This window comes from Lepisosteus oculatus, chromosome 9 (genome assembly GCF_040954835.1).
Source record: "Lepisosteus oculatus isolate fLepOcu1 chromosome 9, fLepOcu1.hap2, whole genome shotgun sequence".
Taxonomy (NCBI): Eukaryota; Metazoa; Chordata; class Actinopteri; order Semionotiformes; family Lepisosteidae; genus Lepisosteus; species Lepisosteus oculatus.
The window spans coordinates 4,922,484-4,940,581 of NC_090704.1; the positions used below are offsets into that span (position 1 = coordinate 4,922,484).

The 18,098-nt window shown below is 43.4% G+C and overlaps 1 protein-coding gene across 2 annotated transcripts in view; it reads left to right on the forward strand.

The window, feature by feature from the left end:
• The first annotated feature begins 467 nt into the window (after positions 1-467).
• The window catches only part of dmap1 (DNA methyltransferase 1 associated protein 1), a 31,200-nt gene continuing 13,569 nt past the window's right edge, over positions 468-18,098 (forward strand). Inside the window, exons 1-7 of one of the 2 annotated variants that reach the window (XM_069194038.1) lie at positions 468-1,037; positions 2,663-2,784; positions 7,948-8,039; positions 11,041-11,239; positions 12,766-12,924; positions 13,433-13,600; positions 15,092-15,277. In XM_069194038.1, the coding sequence (XP_069050139.1) occupies positions 2,686-2,784; positions 7,948-8,039; positions 11,041-11,239; positions 12,766-12,924; positions 13,433-13,600; positions 15,092-15,277 (903 nt within the window). In that variant the 5' untranslated portion in view covers positions 468-1,037; positions 2,663-2,685. The remainder of the gene's footprint in view (positions 1,038-2,662; positions 2,785-7,947; positions 8,040-11,040; positions 11,240-12,765; positions 12,925-13,432; positions 13,601-15,091; positions 15,278-18,098) is intronic. The other variant, XM_069194039.1, reaches the window with a different exon arrangement.

Here is an 18,098-nt window from a genome sequence, read left to right on the forward strand (position 1 = left end):
ACATTTGTGCCTTTGTGCTTAATGCTGTATTGTTAACTAATTGCACACCAGAAATGTTTGCCTTACAAATTGAATTAAAGTTTTTTTAAAAAAAAAATCTAGAGCTTGTTTAGTATCACAGAAAAATGATCTAATGAAATTCTCACATTTAAAGTGACTTTCTTTCCTGCCAACTATGACAGTCATTACATTATATGTTACAAATGTGCAGAAACTAAGTACAATACTTGATTTGTGAATTTGTTTATATTTACACTAATATTGTAAGCTATAAAATATGCCTTTTGTCACAAGTTCATGGACTGCTTAAAATATTGTTAATATTTAAAATAAACTATAGAATATCACCATAAAAACTAGCTACACAATTTATAATAACAGTAATATTCAAATTGATTTCAGAAACTCAAAGCACCATTCAATGCCACCTGTAATACAAACACATATTGTAACGCAATATAATGTAGTACAAATAGATCTTTAAATAGGTTTAAAAAATGTTGACACTATACAGTCCCTAAAGGAGTGTGGTAATGAGTTCCAGAGATACTGCATACGAGACAGCTGTATCACCCATTCTGTGAAACAGTCTTCGGCAGAGCAAATCTCATATTAAGGACTGGACTGTACTTAGTAGTTCAGGTGGGTAGCTGCGTTAGCATGTGTAGGCTGCAAAGGAACAAGTAATAGGTTTATTTCATGCTGAAAAGAGAAGAAAGAAAGCACAACGTTTCGCCGTGGAGCCTTCTTCAGGTGTGAGAAAGACAGGGCAGTAAGTCTAGATCAGAACAGAATTTCTTAGAATCCACCATCACTATTCAACATTCCTCGCTATTAGGAAGTGTCGCCACCCGATGCATTCTGGGAACTGTAGTCCAGTGTTTAAACAACTACGACAACCAGAATTCAACTGGTACTCGTTGCTTTTAAGGGAGAATAAAGGTTGTAACAAGCGAAACATAATAATTGCGTTTTGGGAGAATTTTTCCTTTTTTTTTTGTAAAGGAAAGGAGTCGTGCTGTTTACACACCAAAAAGGTAAATTCTCTGTTTATGATCTGTAAACGGTACATTTCATATCGTGTTTTTTATTTTAATCGTTTTCTGTAGAGGCCTACAAATGTTTGAATCCCCGGTCTTTTCTATAGGTCTTGCCTGGTCCCCGAGCCCTTATTTTAAAACGGGGTTTTGCTTTTTTCTTATCCGAGTGATTCTGCGTATTGTAAGAAATGTCTTACGTTTAGGTTGTACGTACAATTAATCTGAAGGAAAAATAATGTTTTGAACACCGTTCATTTGGTTTCTGCCGTAGTGGACGTTTTTAGTCGAGGATGGACTTTTAAAACATCAGTGCTCATATGATCCCCATTTTAACCAAAAACAAAGTGAACGATTACCATAGACATTGTTGCTGTTAACTTCAGTAATATTGTAAATGGAACTAGCAAGCTAAAAGATACAGTGCAAGTGCTGTCTGACCAAATTCACTGTTGGGTTATATACTGTTAGGATTTGCTGATCTCAAACTATCAGTCACATTGTTTCAATACATTTAAAAAAATATTCTTCGACGTTACTCCGCGAATACAAGTCTCAATACCATTTGTTGATACCAAGTGTGAATGTAATGGATTTGTCTCTTAAAGAGATCCTAATGTGGAAACCTTTTCATTACCCCTGAAAGGCAATAGTTGTTTAGTAAGTGGCCATCTTCCAATATAACCCAACACGTCCAGTACTTTAGCCACTAATTCTTAATTAATTGCTGATATACTTATTTGTATATTTGTAAGAGGGTTCAGGATATTCCAATACCTTATTATAGCAACCCAGTCCTTGAAATCATAACCTGGATAAAATACCTGAACATTCTTCTGCCAGCAAGATTATCATGGGTTATCCTGCGTGGTGACACACTCTCTGGCAGGTTGAGCTGGTGTTGTCCTGAGGGGGAACCTTGCTTGGTATACTCTACATGTGCGCTTGTGCATTTCTGTCCAGTGCACCCGATACCAGTACATGTGTTGGTGCATGTACTTCATTATCCAGCAGCAATATCACCCTGCAACTCGCAACTGGCAGCCCACTGAAACTCAGCAGGTGTGAGCCTGGTCAGTACCTGGATGGGAGACCTCCGGGGAAAAACTAAGGTTGCTGCTGGAAGAGGTGTTAGTGGGGCCAGCAGGGGGCGCTCACCCTGCGGTCCATGTGGGTCCTAATGTCCCAGTGTAGTGACGGGGACACTATACTGTAGACAGGCGCCGTCCTTCAGATGAGACGTAAAACCGAGGTCCTGACTCTCTGTGGTTATTAAAAATCCCAGGGTGCTTCTCGAAAAGAGTAACCCCGGCGTCCTGGCCAAATTTCCCATTGGCCCTTACCAATCATGGCCTCCTAATAATCCCCATCTATGAATTGGCTACATTACTCTGCTCTCCTCCCCACTGATCGCTGATGTGTGGTGAGCGTTCTGGCGCACTATGGCTGCCGTCGCATCATCCAGGTGGGGCTACACATTGTTGGTGGTGGAGGGGAGTCCCCATTACCTGTAAAGCGCTTTGAGTGGAGTGTCCAGAAATTATTATTATTACTTGTCCGTCTCGTGATGTTGAAATAGATGCATGTGTAGTCTGAAGAAGTATCCTCTCCTGTACTATCCTCAGGTTGAGATCCAGCTCTGTTGAGGATGGCGACGGGTGCAGATGTCCGGGATATCCTGGAGCTGGGTGGTGGGGACACGGACACGGGGACGATCAGTAAGAAGGACATCATTAATTCAGACAAGGTGAGGCATGTCTTTAGCTTGCTCCGTGCTCCGGTTCAAGATGGGTGTTGACAAACCTCTTCTGGTGCCAAGAGCTGCCGGAGTTGGAAAAGGAAAATTCGGCTCCAGATGTCTCCTGTGCTGGATACCTGATTGGAAATGTGATCTACGATGCGCCAGTGGTCACACTGCGCTGAAGGAGACTTGGACCCCCCTATAAATGGGCTGCCCTGACAAGTAGTTGAAACGCCGTAGTGATGCAAATGAACAAGTAATAGGTTTATTTCAACGCTGAAGAGAACAAACCCAACGTTCTGGCTGTGAAGCCTTCTTCAGGTGTGAAGACAAGTAGTGCTGCCCAGTACGGCATGCTCTTCCTCTTCCAGGCTTTCAGAATCTTCTGTCTGGTCTCGGTTGGTTCAGTGAGATAACCTGAATGCGTCCGTTATCTTTCTGAAAGCAAAGGACTTTGAAAGTCCTTGCAAGACCTGAACGTGTTCTTCAGAAGAGCTTAATGAGGCTTGGACAAGAATTAAATCATTGCATTCTTTTGCGGGTTTTAGAAGTTGACTGGGGTTGCTTCTTTATTTCCTTCGAATTAGTTATTTTACTCCAGGGAGTATTCATTGAGTAAATGAATAAGCGTGTTGAAATGAATAATGTCGGTCAGTAACTCCCAGATTCAGTCCGGATGTACAGAATATGTAATGCACTTATCTGCTCATCTAGAAAAGGTCTGTAGTGTTGTAGGTATATGACATTTTTACACTATTTATGTTTGCAGCAGAAAATCGAGTACGTCACACTTGCCACATCTAGTAGAGACTGTGATGAGCAACACTTGAAACATCCGTACAATCATTTTCAAACCACTCCATCCAGTTCGGGGTCATTTGAAAGCCTGAACCAGTTCAGGCAAGCGATGGGCCCAAGGCAGGTTACACCCTGGGCGCCTGTCCATCGCAGCACTTGAAACTTTTGAAAGATAAACTTACGGCCAGAAATGATTTGCAGTGTTTCCATAAAAATCTGTTTGAGTTATGACAACCGACTAGAAAGGAGAAATTGCTTCTGTGACTTGTTCTACAAGTTCAAGTTCAAGTTTACTGTCATTACACTCATATACATGGGATATGGTATAACGAAATGGTATTTAGCTAGCTCTCGGACATAAGTAGTACAAAGAAAAAAAAACACAACAACAACAATATAATTGTGTAGCAAAAGAAAGACAGAGACAGCAGGCAGTGTGCAAAAAACAACAACAATAGGCAATGTGCAAAAAACAACAACAGGCAATGTGCAAAACAACAAAAAGGTAACAGGTTATGTGCAAAAATATGCATCAACAGAATAAAATAAAGGGATAGAAATGATGGGGAGTGAACTTTGACATGTATGGTAGAGGTAGATTTTCAATGTGTGTTTGGGTTTTTGGTAAGAAAGAAAGGAAGAAGGCACTGTGAGGTTCAGATCATAGGTGAGAGGTGAGGTGAGAGTGAGAGAGACTGGGAGTTTAACAGTTTGATAGTGCGGGGGTAAAAACTGTCTCTGAGTCTGAATGCTCCAGCACCGTTTTCCAGATGGTAGCAGATCATAAAGTCTGTAGCTGATAGTACAATAGCACTATCAAAGTTTTATTCTAAAACACTCATGGCCAGCACAGATTCTTGGCCACTAGCGCTGTTGCCTGATACTGTAGCTCTCAAGCACAGGACTTGGTCCTGAACTGGGCCACCTTCTCTGTGGAGTCTAGCGTGCTCTCTCGTGCTCACGCGCAACACGAGCAGTCATGTGTTCTTAGTCCCTTGCTCCAGAGTGCTGTGATCCTCACCAGGACAAGAAGCTTTCAGATAAAGGCCGGATGGATGGCACATTCTCATCTTTGTAGCTTTGTGTAAACACTAGCTTGTAAACAATTCTGGAAACACAGTAATAACAGCTGTGCTTATTCATAATATCAACTGGCTGTATACAGTGCCTTGCGAAAGTATTCGGCCCCCTTGAACTTTTCAACCTTTTGCCACATTTCAGGCTTCAAACATAAAGATATACATTTTTTATTTTATGTGAAGAATCACCAACAAGTGGGACACAATTGTGAAGTGGAACGAAATCTATTGGATTTTTGAAACTTTTTTAACTAATAAAAAAATGAAAAGTGGGGCGTGCAAAATTATTCGGCCCCTTTACTTTCAGTGCAGCAAACTCACTCCAGAAGTTCAGCGAGGATCTCTGAATGATCCAATGTTGTCCTAAATGACTGATGGTGATAAATAGAATCCACCTGTGTGTAATCAAGTCTCTGTATAAATGCACCTGCTCTGTGATAGTCTCAAGGTTCTGTTGAAAGCGCAGAGAGCATCATGAAGACCAAGGAACACACCAGGCAGGTCCGTAATACTGTTGTGGAGAAGTTTAAAGCCGGATTTGGATACAAAAAGATTTCCCAAGCTTCAAACATCCCAAGGAGCACTGTGCAAGCGATCATCTTGAAATGGAAGGAGTATCAGACCACTGCAAATCTACCAAGACCTGGCCGTCCCTCTAAACTTTCAGCTCAGACAAGGAGAAGACTGATCAGAGATGCAGCCAAGAGGCCCATGATCACTCTGGATGAACTGCAGAGAACTACAGCTGAGGTGGGAGAGTCTGTCCATAGGACAACAATCAGTCTTACACTGCACAAATCTGGCCTTTATGGAAGAGTGGCAAGAAGAAAGCCATTTCTCAAAGATATCCATAAAAAGTCTCGTCTAAAGTTTGCCACAAGCCACCTGGGAGACACCCCAAACATGTGGAAGAAGGTGCTCTGGTCAGATGAAACCAAAATCGAACTTTTTGGCCACAATGCAAAACGATATGTTTGGCGTAAAAGCAACACAGCTCATCACCCTCAACACACCATCCCCACTGTCAAACATGGTGGTGGCAGCATCATGGTTTGGGCCTGCTTTTCTTCAGCAGGGACAGGGAAGATGGTTAAAATTGAGGGGAAGATGGATGCAGCCAAATACAGGACCATTCTGGATGAAAACCTGTTGGAGTCTGCAAAAGACCTGAAACTGGGACGGAGATTTATCTTCCAACAAGACAATGATCCCAAACATACAGCAAAATCTACAAAGGAATGGTTCACAAATAAACGTATCCAGGTGTTTGAATGGCCAAGTCAAAGTCCAGACCTGAATCCAATCGAGAATCTGTGGAAAGAGCTGAAAACTGCTGTTCACAAACGCTCTCCATCCAACCTCACTGAGCTCGAGCTGTTTTGCAAGGAAGAATGGGCAAGAATTTCAGTCTCTCGATGTGCAAAACTGATAGAGACATACCCCAAGCGACTTGCAGCTGTAATCGCAGCAAAAGGTGGCTCTACAAAGTATTAACGCAAGGGGGCCGAATAATTTTGCACGCCCCACTTTTCATTTTTTTATTAGTTAAAAAAGTTTCAAAAATCCAATAGATTTCGTTCCACTTCACAATTGTGTCCCACTTGTTGGTGATTCTTCACATAAAATAAAAAATTTATATCTTTATGTTTGAAGCCTGAAATGTGGCAAAAGGTTGAAAAGTTCAAGGGGGCCGAATACTTTCGCAAGGCACTGTATTTTTTTTTCCAGTGTTTGGTAGTCATTTTGCATCCTTTAAAACAATTTACAATGAGTTGTCAAAGCAGATTTGAGACAGGGGCCAAGGGTAATTAATCCCTGCACTGCGCTGACGGCCACTAAAGTAATTTTGTAACAGTGAAAGATGGACTTCTTACTTTTGTGTGCTAGCAAAGAGGACCTTTTCTATTACTCACAGCATTGATAGAATAATCTGTACTGTAAATAACAGTTTCTGCTTGTCTCAAGCAGACGGTTCACCTCTAGACAGACAAATCCGGCCCTTGCCTGCTCCCAGAGACAACCATTGTGTGGGTAGCAGGGCTTTAGATTGGTAGGAGCTTGAAAGGAATGATGCTTAGAGAGCGTCTCGGAGAGTCACATTTGACATTTGGGAGCAGATCATTGCCATTTGTGTCTCCACAAAGGCTCAGTGTGGTACTTCATATATCATTTTAGTGAGAGCCTTTTGCAAAGAAGAAAAAAAACAGTCTACAAATTCGTGCAGACAGCTGAACATGACTTATTGTCGTGCACATCCTGCTCCTATTGTTTTTCCTGTTGAGTTGCCAGGCTGTCATTTTGAGTTACATTAGAATAGGTTGCTGCCACTACACAGGTCATCACAGGTAACCCAGGCAGCTGGTATCCAGGATCCTGTAACAGGGAGGACTGTGTGGCTGTAAAAATAAAAGTGGATACAGATTATATGGAAACCCGTTCTACTTGGATTCTTTTATTTTCCCTATTTTTTTTTTTGGTCTTTACTTTCATGAAGTTCATTACATGGTACTTTACAGAAGGCTTAATGTACTGGACTGCAAAATGTGTCCCAAAAGACTGTAATCGTAGCGGATGAGCTGCTCAAGGCAGATGAAGAATATTAAAGTTCTGCCTCTTCAAGTCTTTCCTATCAATTACTTACTAAAGCATTTATAAACTATTTTAACTACCTATCTAAGACATGTCAAAACTCTAGATCTCTTAATCAGTACTCATTTAGTTTATAAATTTAGTGGCGTGCTTAGGGACACAGGCAGTGTAAATTTCTTTTGAGTGAGGAAGGTTTTGTCGTAGTTTGTGTTCCAAACAGAGATGTCTGTTACTGCAATAATTTGATCCTGTGACAATTGTTGCATTTGGTTTTACTCCTGATGACCATTTTTGCACATTTGTTGTTGCTACCCTTATGCTTAAATAATTGATTAGATTTTTCTTTTCAGAATAAGATCATTCTACAACTGCAGAATCCTTTTTTACTTTGGAAATGCCCTTTTAAATAATGCCAGTCTCGCTGCTGAAATCTTAAAGATGAGGAATCCAGACCAGAACTGCATCCAGAATAGTCTCTGTCGTGTTTTTGGTAGTTTTATTGATAGCTCTCTATAAAAACTTTGAAGATAAAGATGATTGTCTGAAATCCATGTCATCACTAAATGGCCAACAATTAGAGTGTCTGGCTCAACAAGCTTTTAAATTTGAGGTGTTGTGGTTGATAGTCGCATTGTTTCTTTTCTTCTGTATCTCTAACCAGAAACATGTCATTTTTGGATGTTTTGTTTTTTTTCCTCTTTAGAAAAAGTCAAAGAAATCAACTGAAACTCTGACGTTTAAAAGGCCAGAGGGGATGCACAGAGAGGTCTACGCGCTGCTGTATTCAGATAAAAAGTATGGATATTCCTCTTTTGGTTTCTGCTATATTGAAACGCTGAAAAGAAACGAAGGAGTACATTTGTAAAGTTTGGGGTTATATTTTCGATGTGCATTTATGGTGCCTTGCAAAAGTCAGAGAGCAGGAGGTGCTTCTTTACACAAAGGGTTGTGGGTGTGTGGAACGAGGCAAAAAAAAGTCCAGTGGTCACAGCTGGAGATCTTCAGTGTCTGTGGAACTTGGGTCCCCATGTCACCTAATCAACATCTAGACAGGACATCCATGCCGAAAGGCTATTTAGAAGTGTTGCCGGAAGAAGGCCCTTACTGACGACAAGAACCATTGTTTTCTCATGCATGTTACCTCTGCTTTAAGGGAGCAGGATTTCATTTCAGATTTAATTTTGTTTTATTTTTTTTAAAAGGGGATCCAATAATTTTGACGCATTTTTGAGTAAAAAAAACCTATTATTCATTTAAAAAAGGTTTGTTTTCAAATATTTGTGTTACAGTAAAAGCCTATAGTTTTCTCATTTTTGGTGAGCATAACATATAGCTCATTATCTGTGCTGTTTCTTATATACAGCTTTTTTTTGTTTGTCTTTATCCTGGGTGCCATTAATTCTTGAGCACGCTGTATATGACCTTATTTAGCGGGTGAAGCTGATCACGCCAGACTGGCTGTTCCTTTTGCTGCTCTGGGTGTTTTTGAGTCCTCATCTTTATTTAAGCGTATTTTAATTTTGAGATTCATGAGGATATCGGGTCCAGGGTGCCTTTTGTTGGCCAGTTAAGCCCTGGATCTCAAAATTCCCTGTTCAAGGGGGTAAGAAGCCGTCTGACTTATGTAACCATTACTGTGGTTAAAAACTAGGCAGGAGATGAATATAGAAATACTCCCTGTAGTACACACACATGCAAGCAACTGCAATGTTTCCTTTCATTTGGGAAACTGCAGGGAAGGTGCTGACATTAAAAGCCCGAGCTGCTTTCAGAAAGGGTCTAGGTGTGTAACACCTCCTGCTGTGAACGGCTTCGAAATAAACTGCGGGGAACATTCTCCAGCAACATGTCTTCCTTTTTATTTCCTAGCGATGACAGGGAAATTGCTCAGTAGCACTGAAAACAAAGCAGGTTACTGAAGCTACCGAAATGGTTTGAATCTGAATAACAAAACCACCCAGGAAGCCTGAATTTTGTCTCTTCGTCCTCTCTAGGTGCTTGCATCTTCCACAGAAATTGCTGCTGCCTCTCTGCTAACTTTTTGCGAAACTGTCTTAAGCTTATTTAACTTTAGTTTGTGTCTTGATTTCCTCTACTGCTTCATCTTTGTTTTTTTTTTTCTCATGTTGATTCGTTATACGTCTGTCACCTTGTGCCGTATTTCATAGGCTCTGTGGCTTGGGGCATGAGGGCAAAGGGGGACTGGGGTCAGTAATTGACAGGGTTTCTGACTTGACTTGTGTATGAAGATTAAATAAAAGCATGTTAAGAAGACAGGGGTGTGAAATGTGTATGAACATGAAATAAGATAGATAATACTTTATTAATCCCCTAGGGAAATTGATGTGTTACAGCAGTCCAGCCCAAGACAAGCAAAAACAGACATCAGAATAGTTATAAAACAAAAGACAACAAAATAAATAAAGAAATAAATACATAGGTGTGTGCAAAATGTGATGATCATAATCACTGTAAAAACAATAAAATATGTGCATAGGTTTATACAGACTGATTGTCGAAAAAAGTACAATGGAGCAAACATGCTGTCCATAGACGAGCAAATGAAGGGCTAGCAGTCCTAGCCTAGGACAGCGTTATACACCCTGACAGCCGCCGGGAGGAAAAGACCTGCGGAAACGTTCCCTTGAACACCGTAGCTGGAGCAGTCTGTTGCTAAATGTGCTCCGCTGCCCAGTAACAGCCCCATGAAGCGGATGAGAGGTGTTGTTCATGATGGCTGTGAGCTTGGTCAGCATTCTCCTCTCAGCCACCACCTCCATGGGGTCAAGGCTCATCCCCAGTACAGTGCCAGCCTTCTTGATGAGTTTATTCAGCCTATTTGCATCTTTTGTCATGATGCTGCTGCCCCAGCACACCACAGCGTAGAAGATGGCCGCCGCCACCACTGGTTCATAAAGCCCGTGTAGCAGTGTTCCACACACACCAAAGGACCAGAAGATGGGGGGGTGGGGGGTGTGAAAAGTGTGGAAAGATGAGGGCGTGTTCAGAAGACGGGGGGTGGGGGGTGTGGAAAGATGAGGGTGTGTTCAGAAGACGGGGGGTGGGGGGTGTGGAAAGATGAGGGCGTGTTTAGAAGACGGGGGGCGGGGGGTGTGAAAAGATGAGGGTGTGTTCAGAAGACGGGGGGCGGGGGGTGTGGAAAGATGAGGGCGTGTTCAGAAGACGTGAGATGGGGGGGTGAAAAGATGAGGGTGTGTTCAGAAGACGGGGGGTGGGGGGTGTGAAAAGATGAGGGCGTGTTCAGAAGACGGGTGTGGAAAGATGAGGGCGTGTTCAGGAGACGGGGGGTGGGGTGTGTGGAAAGATGAGGGCGTGTTCAGGAGACGGGGGGTCGGGGGTGTGGAAAGATGAGGGCGTGTTCAGAAGACGGGGGGTGGGGGGTGTGAAAAGATGAGGGTGTGTTCAGAAGACAGGGGTGTGGAAAGATGAGGACGTGTTCAGGAGATGGGGGTGTGAAAAGTGGAAAGATGAGGGCGTGTTCAGGAGACGGGGGGTGGGGGGTGTGGAAAGATGAGGGCGTGTTCAGGAGACGGGGGGTGGGGGGTGTGGAAAGATGAGGGCGTGTTCAGGAGACGGGGGGTGGGGTGTGGTGTGTGGAAAGATGAGGGCGTGTTCAGGAGACGGGGGTGTGTGAAAAGTGTGGACCGATGAGGGCGTGTTCAGAAGACGGAGGGTGGGGGGTGTGGAAAGATGAGGGCGTGTTCAGGAGACGGGGGTGTGTGAAAAGTGTGGACCGATGAGGGCGTGTTCAGAAATGGTCTTGTCCGTCTGTCAGCAGGGATGCTCCTCCCTTGCTGCCCAGCGATACGGCGCAGGGCTACCGCACGGTCAAGGCCAAGCTGGGCTGTAAGAAGGTGCGGCCGTGGAAGTGGATGCCCTTTACGAACCCCGCCAGGAGGGACGGGGCTATATTCTACCACTGGAGGCGCATGGCGGAGGAGGGCAAGGACTACCCCTTCGCCCGCTTCAACAAGGTTAGTGAAGCGCCACCGGCAGAGGTTTCCGTGGCGATGAGAGTTGGGTTTGCTCTAGTCTCGGTGAGCTGGAATGTAATGGCAGCCGTGGCTGGCGGGCCTGGTGATGTTTTGGATGCCTTGTTGCCTTGTTCGAGCCCAGGGACCAGCTAGCTGACTACATCTTCAAGATGCTCGGCTCTGCAAGGCTCCCAAGCTTGTTTGCACTGTTTGTTTTTTTTCTCATCACCCATTTTGTTCATGGCACCTTTCAGTGGGAGGTGTGAAATGAAAGTGCACAGGCTGGGCTTTCTGTAAGGAAGCTGGATGCTTCTGGGCGGATATGTAGTCCAATGGCATGATTGTGGTATGCAGTATGGAGTTTTTGTACTAGCGTGATGCAAAAACGTCTGATTTTGCCACAGTGCTCTAAACTAGGTATGTTTTATGGAATAAAATTGTTGAAATCATTTGGTCTCTCACCATTCTAAAGATGCACTGTATTGCACATTGTACGCCAGCCATAATATATCGGCAACTATTCCCAAATTTAAAAAAAATATAAGCTTATACTGACAGGGCTGAAAATGTGTTTTGTTTCACAATAATATCTTGTTACTAAACTATTACCCATCAACAGTGTAGGATATAAGTTATAACAATTTACTCCTGTTAACCAGCCTTCTTCTTTAGCTCACCCAAACCGTATTAAGAGTTCTTGAAAGCAAACCCCCTAAAATTGATAGTTAACTATGTGTGGTCCATAGATAGTCTCATTTTTAAGTGTCAACTGCTGGGCAGCAACCAGGTATGAAAATATCATTTCTTGAACCCATCTTTTACCTTCACCAGTCAGACAGACGGAGGCAGATATCAGTGTTGTCGCTTTGAATAATCAGTACGTTGCTTTTCCCGTCGGCAGTTTGACATTTTACGGCGCAACGTAGAGCATGACTCTTTAAATAGAGTATAAAACTCGAGGTTGTGGATTGTAATCGTATGTTACGGTAGGGACATAAAACCATACAACGACCAAGGGTTTCTCCGATGTGCTGCACACATTTAGGGAATTTGTGAAATGCCAGGTTTCACAATCTTAATGTAAGACGTAGAAAATGTCTCTGTCTGATGGAGGAGGATGTACAGTATGGCTCTTTACTTTCTTGGTGGGGCCAATGGAGGAGAACACAAGCTTACGTTCTGAGCAAGTGGCATTTTGTGAACTGCTGCCTAGCTTGTGCTTGTTAAATATAAGAAAAGTCCATTTTTTCCCCCCCTTAAAATGACACCTTGCATTAGAGGCTTTGAAAAACACTGCCAGGCGGTGTCCAGTATAAAAACAAGTTAAGTCCACTTAAGTGTTTTGTGTTGTGCCTGCTGCTCTTGTCACTGTTTCACTTCATAGGAATAGCCAGTGTGTCTTTGTAAGTGTTTTTCTGTCTGAGCATCGGATATTTAAGTTGTTAGTGTCCGTTTAACAGAGAACGGGAATGTAATGGCCCCTCATTGGCAGCTACTGGAGTAAAACGTGTTGTTCCTGCGTTCAGACTGTGCAGGTGCCCGTGTACTCCGAGCAAGAGTATCAGATGTACCTTCACGATGACGGGTGGACCAAGACGGAGACCGATCACCTCTTTGACCTCTGCAAGCGCTTTGATCTGCGGTTCATCGTCATCCACGACCGCTACGACCACCAGCAGTTCAGGGTGAGCCGTGGGGGAGAGCTGGCGTCATTTGCCACCCCCAAAAACAAAATTCCAGGTGCATCAATGAGTGCGCCAAGTAAACGGACTGAGTTTTGAAGATTGGGATCGGAGTGCATTTGCGTTTCCCAAGAAAAAGTGGACAATGAAAATTGAGAGGGATCAAAGAAATCCAGAAAGAAAAGCATGTCAGTCTCCTTTGTTTTCCCCCTCAGGAATAGGCCATGGCACCAGGCAGATGAGATGGGTTAATCTAATGGGGTGTAGTAGGTAATTCAGTGACGTTTTTGAATCATTTTGTGCCAATGTTTTCAAGGCGTGTTGTTTAATTCAAGAGAATTTTGAATGGATTCTTGTAGCCTGCCTTCTTCTTTTAACCCATTTCAAGCTAATTTAGCAGATTATTAGGTGTCATCTTTATAAACGAAGGTTAAATGCACCGACAGCCATGTGTCCAATTGGCTGCCTGGCCTTCCTGGTGGACAAACTCGGCTGTTCCCTCGGGTTTCAGAAGCGCTCCGTGGAGGACTTGAAGGAGCGCTACTACAACATCTGCGCCAAGCTGACCAAGGTCCGGGCCCCCTCTGGGACCGATCCGAAGATCTACGTGTTTGACGCGGGACACGAGCGGCGCAGGAAGGACCAGCTGGAGAGGCTGTACAACCGCACGCCGGAGCAGGTGAGCCCCTGTAGTGTGAAGGTTGAGCCTGTTTCTGAATGTGGTTTTCCAGCTGTACCCAGTTTATTCCCCTAGGTGGCGCCATGTGCTCACACAGACGGCTGTGAGCCCCTTGCAGTGATGCCTGTGTTCATTTCGCCCATACTGCTGACAGCTCAGTCCCTGGACTGGGAATTAGCCCGGTGCTGAGGAGGTAGTATTCTGAGGTCATTGTCTGGCTGGAGGAAGGGGTCATCTTTCTCTAAGCCTGCTAGAAAAAAAGCCCAGCAATATCCAATCAGCAGAACCTTTAACGACAAAAGGCATTTCTTCTTCTAAAATTGGTAGAATTCTTTCTCCTTCTCCGACTTTGGCTTTTTTTTTTTTGCTATGCAGTGAAGGAAAACTGCTACCTCCGTCTTTAGCATGCATTGCTTGTTCCTTGTTTCCCTTCTGTGGTCCTCCAGTTGTGTATTTTGGTAAAAAGGGGAGTATTTGAATTTGTACCACTTCTTTGGCTCTGGTTGTGATTCCCTCAGTGTGGAGATCTCGTGGTTTTTCACAGGCCCGTGTGCACCCTGGGATAGACTGGAGACCTGTCCCATGTCAGGTCCCTGCCTTGGACACCAGCATCTCCAGTTCAGCTTTCTGGTTGCACTTTACCCCCTGTGGAATGTCTTTTAAATAGCCCAACGTGTTCTTCATCTTGACACCAGGATTAAAATAGTTTATCAAATAAATTAATTGGTTATAGAAAGAAATACCAGATTTGACTGATCAGTTGGTATTTGCCTCCCCTTTAGTCAGGTGTAGATTGCTCAGCTAATGTCAGTTTTAGCCTTAAAAGTAAGCTGACCAAAAATGAAGCTTGTGCGCCCTTTATCTGAGGAACTCGCCTTATCCCATGCAGACTGTAGTCCCATGAGTATTCTTGGTTTCTGCACTCACTGGACAGACAGTTCTGCGCTCTTAAACGGACCCTGTCCTGGAGCAGAACAGTGGTTTGCATTGCTGCCTCGCAGCTTGGGTTCAGTCCCCGAGGTGCTGTCTGCGTGGAGTTTGCGCGTTCTCCCTGTGTTCGTGTGGGTTTTCTCCGGGTGCTCCGGTTTCCTCCCTTTCCATTCACGATGCCCAAACCCCCCACCACTGCTCCTGGTTTCGCAGCCAGTAATATTGAAGTGGAGCATCCATCGAAGTAGCATCAACAGAAAACATGACCGGGTCATCATTTATTGGAGCAAAGTCATCCACTTCTGAAGCCAGCTCCTGACCCAAAGGTTTAGTTGCCTTTTGACACCAAATATTTGAGGCTGTGATTGTGTGTGCACTAATTTTATCAAGAAAGGAAGGCCTAGTTCTGTGATACTTTTTGTTTTACTTTTTCAGTTTTTTTCTATATGTTTTACATGGCTGAATTTCCAGATTCGTTTTCCACCTGTTTTTTATAGCCAGCCTTTTCTTTCACTGGGATGTGCCCTGACCCCTGCTGCTGTGTCCTTGTCTGGCCTGCAGGTGGCAGAAGAGGAGTATCTAATCCAGGAGCTGCGGAAGATCGAGACCAGGAAGAAGGAGAGGGAGAAGAAAGCCCAAGACCTGCAGAAACTCATCACGGCAGCCGACACCACCACTGAGATGAGGCGTGCAGAGCGCAAAGCCACCAAGAAGAAACTTCCTCAGAAACGAGAAACTGAGAAACCGGTGAGGTGCTTTTCGCTTCTCTGTGCCGCTCTCCCAGGTGCAGGTGGCAGTTTTCTTACTAAAGACCTTGGCACGGCTGTGCCAAGCCTTCTAGCGACACCGTGCCCCAAGCAGGGCTAGGTTGAAATGAGCCCGTAGTTAAATGATCAGCATTGATACCTTCATTAATGAGCAGTGATTTAAATGCAGTCATAGCTGTCGATATTCAGTTCACTTTTTGATTGTGTAGAGCATAGCAATGTTTTGACATACATTTAGAAGTACATATCTAGCTATTAATATACCTAATGATACTGCATTCCCATGTTCCAGTATCATTCCAGTCTTCAGTGACACCTGATTACCTTGGTAAGTCAGTCTGTGGTTTGAGGGAGCTTTGTCCTTCAATGCACAACCAGATTTAACCTGCACAAAGTTAAAATACGGAAGAACAGCAGAGTTTGAATATGCTGCACTGACCTTCCCAATTGCCGGACTTTTAACCTCATTGAAACGTTTTCTGATAAACGTGACTGAAATGTTCAAAAGAATTGTGCAGTCTGCACAAATAGCTGATGCAGCTCCTGAGGTTGTGTGACCAAGTGCCTAGAGTCCCTGCAGCTGTAATGACTTTTAATAGTTGCATGAACGTGAGCAGATCCTATCCTTTCGTGCATTTTGAGAAAGTTGGAGAAACATGCACATAAGCCCATAGTTTGTGCTGTTTCTTTATTTTGTATTTCAAGAGGATTGCAGGTGTTTCCATTGTTTGAACCCACTAAGGCTGTAATTGTAACTGTTTCCACCCAGTTTCCTCTAGTGACATCTGCTGGTCTATGAAGAGTTGAACACTGTGAAAGCAGTTTCTGCAAAGGCTATTTCGAGCTTTGATTTGCATTGCAGATGTACCCACTTCTAATTTCATTAATGGGGATTTAAGCGCCATATATGTTTTTATGGTTAAACAGAATAAAATAACCGATCGCTAATGAAATAAGCAGATGATATTATGAAAGCCTTCCCGCCCACTGCCCAGAATGGTTGAAGGTAATGGTTTATTAATAGCGAGAACTCCCAGCAAGCTTTCCTGGGAAACTGCTAGTAACGGGAGGGGGTAGAATCTGGAACGGGAAGCGATTAAGTCAGCTCTCCTGCACAGAGAGCCCTCAGTTTTTTATCTGGTGCTTGATGCTGCTCAGTTTTCAAGAGTGCACTTCTTGACGACTACGCGGGCGATTGTTAATGACTGTAGCACAAACTGCAGGCAGCGGAGTTTCTCCGTTTGCCTCCACGTTTTTCTTTGGCTAAAAAATTCATGCCCACCCCTGGCTTCAGTGAGTCGGAGGACCTCAGGATGACCCTTCCGGAATGATTCCTCTCCTAATGGTTGACATCCGGTTTGGGAAGCGAACAACTCCACGCGGATCATGTAGTCAGAATTGCACACAAGGGCAGATTTGACCGGTCCGTTTTAAACGTGATGAGTAACTTTTTTTAAAAAAAAAGTTTTTAATGGAATGAGCACGATGCATTAGCTGTTGAACAATATTCAACTAATTTTTCAGTTGTTTTTTTTAATTAAATACACTTAGTTTATATAAACATTTAGACAATACCGCGTTATAAGGGAAAGAACACTGTAAAAGTACACATTCTAGTTTGCACATCTTTAGAGAAGAGGGCTAGTGGCAGCTCTTTCTCTTTTGAGATCACAGAGTTAATGCTTTCAAAACGACTAATATATTTTGATTCTTTTTCTTTTTAGTGCGTTCTCTTTTTTTGCAATATTATAAACAGACTAGTTATCATTCACGTCAGCGATTCCTTTGGTTTTTGTGATGTCCGCATAGGACTTTTCATGTAAACGCTTGCTAACACATCATGCAGAATTCTCTAAACTGATGCATAATGGTGTTTTACGTTTGACGCTACATTGTAGTAAAATATTAACAGATGTCTGCATTATCCTGTCTCTGGAGGTTTTGGAGCAGTTCACACTGAAATATGAACCAAACCAATGTGTAAAGAACACAAATTGCAGAACGGGACTTGAAGTTGTTTCAGCTGAAGGAAATGGTTATTTAAATGCTGATCCGTCCTTTATGGACACTTACCAAAAGTGATTTTCACTTCTCTCGCAAGGAGTTATGAGTGGGTCAGAATTTAGGAAATGCATACTCCACCGATTGGCTCTATTAAAGTGATGGAAAGTAATTAAATTGCACTGCCCCCAACACAGGGTTTAGGTAATGCATGTACAGGGAACAGATTTTCCCTCTCCAGTGTCAAACTGCATTGTAAACACCGGCACAGCAAGGAGATTTCGGTATTAAATGTAAACTGCAGAGTCTAGTTGCCCTCGTTACAGACGGAGTCCTTCCATCACCTCCAAGCTTATTTTTGGGCCTTTGTTTTTTTAGCCTTGACTGTCTGGGCTCTGTAAATGTAGATGTCTGTGTCAGGAAACAGATTGTTATCCTTTATTTACGCACCCTTCACATCCTTAATTTCTTTCCCCTTATGCCTGGCGCAGAGTACAGTGTACTGCGAGCTTGATTTAACTGTTCCTTCACGAAGATGTTGGTGGGGTATGTTACAGATGACTATGTACTGGAAGCCTTTGGATGCACAGTGTTTAAGAAGTGATACTCCAGGTTCTTAATTGTCCTGCACACAGTTCTACATCTGTAAGCATCAGGGGTTTTCTGCAACCTTTGCATTCAGACGCCCAGCGTGCTTTCTGGGAAGGATCTGTTATTATATGATCTTTTTAACACCAGATTGAAAACCAAAGCCCTTTCCGCTTTGCAGACATGAAAGGCTTCTGCTGAGTTTTACCAAA